General features: G+C 39.3%; 1 protein-coding gene across 2 annotated transcripts; it reads left to right on the top strand.

Moving 5' to 3' along the window:
* Nucleotides 1-332: 332 nt before the first annotated feature.
* On the top strand, nucleotides 333-7,808 carry LOC121604661. 2 transcript variants are annotated; one of them, XR_006006757.1, is made up of 9 exons: nucleotides 333-904; nucleotides 1,084-1,494; nucleotides 1,877-2,014; nucleotides 2,187-2,248; nucleotides 2,442-3,907; nucleotides 4,087-4,485; nucleotides 4,944-5,081; nucleotides 5,254-5,315; nucleotides 5,509-7,808. XR_006006757.1 is itself a non-coding variant. In XM_041934236.1 (5 exons), the coding sequence occupies exons 1-5, from the start codon at nucleotides 3,871-3,873 to the stop codon at nucleotides 5,605-5,607; spliced, it is 735 nt and encodes a 244-aa protein (XP_041790170.1). In that variant the 5' UTR covers nucleotides 3,071-3,870; the 3' UTR covers nucleotides 5,608-7,808. The 2 variants fall into 2 exon arrangements, 1 of the variants encoding a protein (XP_041790170.1); XM_041934236.1 differs by lacking the exons at nucleotides 333-904; nucleotides 1,084-1,494; nucleotides 1,877-2,014; nucleotides 2,187-2,248 and having other exon boundaries at nucleotides 3,071-3,907.
* The last annotated feature ends 222 nt before the right edge of the window (nucleotides 7,809-8,030 follow it).

Here is an 8,030-nt window from a genome sequence, read left to right on the forward strand (position 1 = left end):
CATCACTCTACCACTCTCGCTGAACTGCAGTCTAATTTTTTTGAAATACATATGGTCTCCATGACAATACCCACATCATATGGGATGGATAGCAGAGAGGACAAAGTCTCAAATGTTTCTAACTTGCAGGCATTCACAGCAACGAACAACTGTAGACAACTACAACAGTAGTATTTATGACTTGGATGTTGGTGTGAACACTATTTACAAGTCAGAATCTCTTAATTAGGGTAAATCTGATATGACATGTACACTTTTTTTAGGATATGTACAGTCGTTTTTTTGAAAGGGTCATGACTTTTTTTAACACCTGAAAAAGGACGATGTTGCAACTATTTCAACATGAGTTCAAACAGGCCATCTTTATTTAGTGTCATTGTCTAAATATGCTTGTTTAGCTCAAAAAGAGGGAAACCTCTGTTTGCCCTGTGGCTGTGGAGATGGTCCAGTCACTAGGAAGTGACCAAGTAACCAACACTCACTTTGTCCTGTTCAGTCTTTCTGAATGGCAACAGGCTGCACAGTAACAATAAATTGACAATTTACAGTCAAGACAGTGAATCTCCACTTCAGAAACATGCATGTTATCACACACCTTTGCCCAACTGGAGGCCTGTCTACTCATGCATCAGACTCTCCATGCTTATGATAACCCTGACCAAATACACTGCAGACCTACAAAGACACTGCAGCAGGTAATGCCAGGCTGAAACATCAGTGCTCAGACTGTCACCAACAGAAAACAACCACAGAAGAAAAGGCTGCACTCGACTGGCCAATCACCATCAGTACTTCCTTTAATGGAAAAGTCTGTGAAGTTCATGACATCTGTGAGTAACACCTTTTGACACTTGGCCATCATCACACATGGACGGGCTGCACATTTGTCTGCTGGTTCTCTTGGGTAATTCCTTTGATCCAAAATGGATGATTTAATTCCAGTTCTTAGGTTACATTTTGAGAGTAATTCATACCTACGTTCTCGTTGTCTTTGTGTTGAACAGAAACCTGCATGTGTTGTAATGTGAAATCCTGCAGCACAACATATTTCAAGCTGCTTTTCCGATTGTGTTTGTATTCCAGGAGTTGTTTGTTGCAGCGATGGTCAGATTTCTGGATCAGTGTTGGAGGTGACAGTCAGAGCAGGAGACAACATCACTCTTCACTGTGACTGCAAACTTTCAACTGGAGTATACATAGTGTGGTACAGGAACTGCTCCCATGAGAACCAGCCTGCTCTTGTCCTTAGAACCAAATTAGGTTCATGGAAGGGCCCACTCATTTACACTAGTGATCCTTTGAGGATTTTCCCTCGTTTTAGATTTGTGAGAAACTTTTCTTCTGAATCCTATGACCTGCTGATCGAGAACATCACTGATGTGGATGAGGGCCTCTACTACTGTGGAACCGAAGAGCCAAAAATTGGGTATAATGAATACCTTATTCCGAAAAATGATTACAGATATGGCAACGTCACAACAAGGATCATATTCAGTAAGTATTGTTCTCTCACTTCTTTTTTTATGTTAATCAGTATGGAGTGAATTTATCTGACTAATCACTAGTGTGAATATATGCTTTTTCTGTTATGGTTTGTGAATGATCAGCATGTTTTGGCCAACATAGAAAATAGTGTATTGCATGAGGGAATGAGCCATATTATGATGAACAGCCTGTGAAGTTGAGTCCAGAGTAAGACAGCCACCTATCTTTATAGTGTTTTATATTATATAGTAGCATTTTCCACATTTATCTTTTTGTGCGTCGTCATTCTTTGGAGAATTTTGCATTTGACAAACCAAAAACAGCTTCACACAGAATAAAGGGAAAAAAAAGTCAAATATAAAGATGTAATCCTCGAATGTATTTGATCCAGATTCCAGCTCACAGCCTGACTCCAGTCAGTGCATCTCTGTGCATGTCGGGTCCTGGACGATGGCGTCCATTCCAGCCTTCACCATTCTCTTCTCCTTCCTCTCCTTTATTTTGGTTTATTGCTTGGGTCAGAAAACAGGTACCAACTTTTCTGTCATAGTTGCTTTCTAAATATGACTCTTCCTTGCTTTTCTTTTCCAGAACAAATGATGTTAAATCAGTTAGGTAGCAATAAATAGATCACTGTATTTGCAAAGGTACTGTGTGCAGGTAGGCGCTACTCTGTAATGACGCTGCACTCATTTTTGCAGATAAGGAACCTGAAATCCTCCTGAAAAGACCTGACACCAGGGGACAAACAAGATGGATTCAGGTAATGAAGAGGAAGAATTTGGGAATTTGATAATGTCAACATAGGTCTTCATCAGCATTTCACACTCGTAGCAGCTATCCCTTCATCTTTGTCTTAATGACTCAGACAGAAATATTTCTAAATAAGAGCACATCAGCAGAGGCTACATAGAAGCTACATAATTGTACTTAACAAATGTTAAATTGTTTCTCAGGATGAAGAGTTATGTTTAACACGAGTTGTGTTCCGGGCTAAGGATGGACAAACACACCAACAGGTGGAGGACGGAGCGCACAAAGTAGAAACCAAATAGAAAGAAATGAGTCCACATTCGAAAGGTTCAAATTCAGAATCAGATAAGAATCAGATCATGATTTCAGCTAAATGTTCATAAAAAAATCTTGTGTCTGAAGTCACTGCTGACTTTTTCTGCATTAAAACAGACCATGATCTTTCCATAACCTTAACCATGTGCTGTCAGTGTGATGAGTTTCTGCTTTAGCGATCAGCCACTTTCCATCTGTGGTCTCCGGGCAATGATCTGCATTATTCATAATATAATGATTTAGTAAGTTAACTCATTTGATTATGGTTTAGACTTCAGAGCAATACAGAGCGTACAAGGAAGTTTAGCTGAGCCACACATCAGTAAAGCTCTACAGGAAACCCACAGTGACAAACAGCCCCTCGCACGCCTGCAGAGCCCAACATGCAGACGGACCGACGCTGCAGTTTAGTGGCCTGCTGAAAGTGTTGGTGCACGGCTTCACTGTGACGTTGTGGACACAGATCATACTTTAAAAAAACAAAAAACAAAAAGAAAAACAAAAATTTGTTGCAAATTGCTTTTAGGGTGCAAATCTCCACTGACTGTCTGATAACAGTGGTCGGCAGCTGGACACTCTCCTGACCTCTAGTGGACATGACCAGTAAAGACCAAACCAAATTGTTGTTAAAACATGATTGTTTAGCTCAAAACGAGGAAACCAGTGTTTGCCCTGTGGCTGTGGAGATGGTCCAGTCACTAGGAAGTGTCCCAGTGAGTCAAACTGTGGCCACAGACTGACTTGGAGACCAGAAAGGTAAAGTAGGTACAGCTACATAAATTATAGTGTATTTCACGCTACAATTACATGAAATTAATAAATAGCACAAATACACACAAAAAAACACATAAACCTATTCAAATATGATGATGACTCTGAAGATACTGCCCATGTGATTGTCGCTGTTAACCAACACTCACTTTGTCCTGTTCAGTCTTTCTGAATGGCAACAGGCTGCACAGTAACAATAAATTGACAATTTACAGTCAAGACAGTGAATCTCCACTTCAGAAACATGCATGTTATCACACACCTTTGCCCAACTGGAGGCCTGTCTAGTCATGCATCAGACTCTCCATGCTTATGATAACCCTGACCAAATACACTGCAGACCTACAAAGACACTGCAGCAGGTAATGCCAGGCTGAAACATCAGTGCTCAGACTGTCACCAACAGAAAACAACCACAGAAGAAAAGGCTGCACTCGACTGGCCAATCACCATCAGTACTTCCTTTAATGGCAAAGTCTGTGCAGTTCATGACATCTGTGAGTAACACCTGTTTCACTACCTTTTGACACTTGGCCATCATCGCACATGGACGGGCTGCACATTTGTCTGCTGGTTCTCTTGGGTAATTCCTTTGATCAAAAATGGATGATTTAATTCCAGTTCTTAGGTTACATTTTGAGAGTAATTCATACCTACGTTCTCGTTGTCTTTGTGTTGAACAGAAACCTGCATGTGTTGTAATGTGAAATCCTGCAGCACAACATATTTCAAGCTGCTTTTCCGATTGTGTTTGTATTCCAGGAGTTGTTTGTTGCAGCGATGGTCAGATTTCTGGATCAGTGTTGGAGGTGACAGTCAGAGCAGGAGACAACATCACTCTTCACTGTGACTGCAAACTTTCAACTGGAGTATACATACTGTGGTACAGGAACTGCTCCCATGAGAACCAGCCTGCTCTTGTCTTTAGAACCAAACTTGGTTCGGGGAAGGGCACTAATGATCCTTTCAGGATTTTCCCTCGATTTAAATTTGTGAGAAACTTTTCTTCTGAATCCTACGACCTGCTGATCGAGAACATCACTGATGTGGATGAGGGCCTCTACTACTGTGGAACTGAACATCGAAAAGTTGAGGATCAGAACTGTATTACTATCAGACATGATTACAGATATGGCAACGTCACAACAAGGATCATATTCAGTAAGTATTGTTCTCTCACTTCTTTTTTTACGTTAATCAGTACGGAGTGAATTTATCTGACTAATCACTAGGCCAACATAGAAAATAGCGTATTGGATGAGGGATTGAGCCATATTTTGATGAACAGCCTGTGAAGTTGAGTCCAGAGTAAGACAGCCACTCATCTTTACAGTATTTTAAATATAATATAGTAGCATTTTCCACATTTATCTTTTTACGCATTGTCATTCTTTGGAGAATTTTGCATTTGACAAACCAAAAAAAGCTTCACACATGGAATAAAAATGTTCCAGATTTCACCTGCTGCTATCAGACAGGAACAAGACAAATATCAGTAAAGGGTGAAGCATTGAAAAAAAAAAGTTCTCCTGACTGCAGGAAAAGAAACCAAACGAGAGAGAATAAAAGGAAAAAAATGTCAAATATAAAGATGTAATCCATGTATGTATTTGATCCAGATTCCAGCTCACAGCCTGACTCCAGTCAGTGCATCTCTGTGCATGTCGGGTCCTGGACGATGGCGTCCATTCCAGCCTTCACCATTCTCTTCTCCTTCCTCTCCTTTATTTTGGTTTATTGCTTGTGTCAGAAAACAGGTACCAACTTTTCTGTCATAGTTGCTTTCTTAATATGACTCTTCCTTGCTTTTCTTTTCCAGAACAAATGATGTTAAATCAGTTAGGTAGCAATAAATAGATCACTGTATTTGCAAAGGTACTGTGTGCAGGTAGGCGCTACTCTGTAATGACGCTGAACTCATTTTTGCAGATAAGGAAGCTGAAATCCTCCTGAAAAGACCTGACACCAGGGGACAAACAAGATGGATTCAGGTAATGAAGAGTAGGAATTTGGGAATTTGATAATGTCAACATAGGTCTTCATCAGCATTTCACACTCGTAGCAGCTATCCCTTCATCTTTGTCTTAATGACTCAGACAGAAATATTTCTAAATAAGAGCACATCAGCAGAGGCTACGTAGAAGCTACTTAATTGTACTTAACAAATGTCAAATTGTTTCTCAGGATGAAGAGTTATGTTTAACACAAGTTGTGTTCCGGGCTAAGGATGGACAAACACACCAACAGGCGGAGGACGGAGCGCACAAAGTAGAAACCAAGTAGAAAGAAATGAGTCCACATTCGAAAGGTTCAAATTCAGAATCAGATCATGATTTCAGCTAAATGTTCATAAAAAAATCTTGTGTCTGAAGTCACTGCTGACTTTCTCTGCATTAAAACAGACCATGATCTTTCCATAACCTTAACCATGTGCTGTCAGTGTGATGAGTTTCTGCTTTAGTGACCAGCCACTTTTCATCTGTGGTCTCCGGGCAATGATCTGCATTATTCATAATATAATGATGTAGTAAGTTAACTCATTTGATTATGGTTTCGACTTCAGAGCAATACAGAGCGTACAAGGAAGTTTAGCTGAGCCACACATCAGTAAAGCTCTACAGGAAACCCACAGTGACAAACAGCCCCTCGCACGCTTGCAGAGCCCAACATGCAGACAGACCAACGCTGCAGTTTAGTGGCCTGCTGAAAGTGTTGGTGCACGGCTTCACTGTGACGTTGAGGGACACAGATCATACTTAAAAAAAACAAACAAACATGAAAAACAGAGGAGTTTCATCCTACGATCATATCATTTTAGTGGAAAATTTGTTGCAAATTGCTTTCATTGTGCAAATCTCTAATAACAGTGTTCGGAGGTCACTCTCCTGACCTCTAGTGGCCATGACAAGTAAAAACTAAACCAAAAAGGCTCCCAGAGGAGCTTTGGCGTCGAGCTACCTGCAGCAGTCCAAACTACAGTATATTGTCTTATATTAATTCTTATTCTGGCTGTTTGAGCTTTATATAATAAATTAGAGTTACCTTTTGCTGTTTGTGACCAACACACCAGACACTGAGGGAAAATCCAAATTGCTGGAGGTAAAAAATGACTTCTGTCTATATGTATTCACACAACACCAGTGATGTAAGTGAAGCATCATGTGGCACAAAAATAACATTTTTTTATTGCTGGCTCAACAAAGAGAAACCAGAAAGACTCTGAGTTCAGTCTGAACAGAAAAGAGCAAAGCAAGACTTCATCATAATTCAACTGTATGTGATGACTGCGAATGTGGCCTTCAGTGATTCCAAACTTATCATCGGGCCTCAATGTATCGTCAAACGATACTTGCTGACTTTCATGTGATATTCAACAGATTTCCTCAAGTTTGAACTCAATTCAATAAAAAAAACAAAATTCTGTGAAATTATTTTGAAGCGATTTATTTAAAGCAGGTGGTTTTACATTTAACATGCCAGACTGGTGGTAAACATGAAGTGTGAATAACAGCGCTAAATTTTGACCAAGGTGGGGGATGAGGAAAAAAATGACTCACGGATACGTTTACAGACATGGCAACATAACAACATGGATTCTGTTCATTCAGGATGTCTGGTCTGTCTATTCCTGCTGCGTTAGTTATTAATGCTGTAAACTCGGCTAACTGATAACCACACAGATGAACAATGTGGGCTTTGGAGTTGTGTGAAACAGCACCAAACAATTACAAATCTCTTTCAGTAGTGCAGTAGTAGGGGTTGTGTTTAATGATATCAAATGTCAAACTGTCTTTCAGGATGACAATGCATTTATACCAGAGTAGTGTTCTGAGCTCACAATGGACAGATTTGCTTTATATAAGAGAGACAGAGACCACAAATCAATAACTGGCTCCAATTCAAAAACTTTAAATTCAAGTCAACAGTTAAACATGACCCATTTATTGTATCTTGTCGTTCTATTAATTAATATTATGTTTTGCCGGTATGTTGCTTACATGTAGTATTTCCAGTGTTATTGAAACTTTAACAACTGCTATGACTATTTTAAATACTATCTGTGGTATTTGAAAGATGTCTTGCCTTAGACAGGCTAGGCTCTAATTGGCTCTTTTTAAATGCTACCACCAGTAAGTTTGCTAAATGCTGAGCATGAACATTCTACTCAACTGAAACTCAACAGATGGGACCCATAGGAGATGGGAGAGGAAAGCTGGAAAAGTGGCTGCTGGGATTTATTTTGGGATATAGCTTGTTTGAGTAATGACATTGTGATAAATAAGCCTCCCTTTCTAGTGCTGGAAAACCTTAAAAAGAATATCTATGCCTTCTAAGAATTCTCAGGCTTTCTGTCACTTGGCTAACTGTGGAGAGTGTTTTATGTTAACTTTAATGTATTGTATTGTGCAGTAACCCTTTTTGTGCTTTACTTTTTTGTGTGGGCTATGAATTACAAACAAATAAACATATATCCTACAAGGCACAACTAATAATCCACTGAGACTTTTTTCATTTTTTAATCTGCAATTAACATGTCTCATTTCTTTGACAAAGAATTGAAAGAATTATGCTCACAATGTTAAATGCTTTATTGTATTACAAGGCACAGTATTTTCTAATTTTACCACCTTGTTTATTTCCTCTAACTTCAGTTGGTAATAAATCATCAGATAACAGCCAAGAAATCTTACCTTTATATTAAAATT

The sequence above is a fragment of the Chelmon rostratus genome, chromosome 3, assembly GCF_017976325.1.
Source record: "Chelmon rostratus isolate fCheRos1 chromosome 3, fCheRos1.pri, whole genome shotgun sequence".
NCBI lineage: Eukaryota > Metazoa > Chordata > Actinopteri > Chaetodontiformes > Chaetodontidae > Chelmon > Chelmon rostratus.

Coding starts and splice junctions, on each gene's coding strand:
- LOC121604661 (XM_041934236.1), top strand. CDS start 3,871: ATGGACGGGCTGCACATTTGTCTGCTGGTTCTCTTGG. Junction 5,082..5,253: donor TTGCTTGTGTCAGAAAACAG/GTACCAACTTTT, acceptor TCATTTTTGCAG/ATAAGGAAGCTGAAATCCTC. Junction 5,316..5,508: donor GACAAACAAGATGGATTCAG/GTAATGAAGAGT, acceptor ATTGTTTCTCAG/GATGAAGAGTTATGTTTAAC.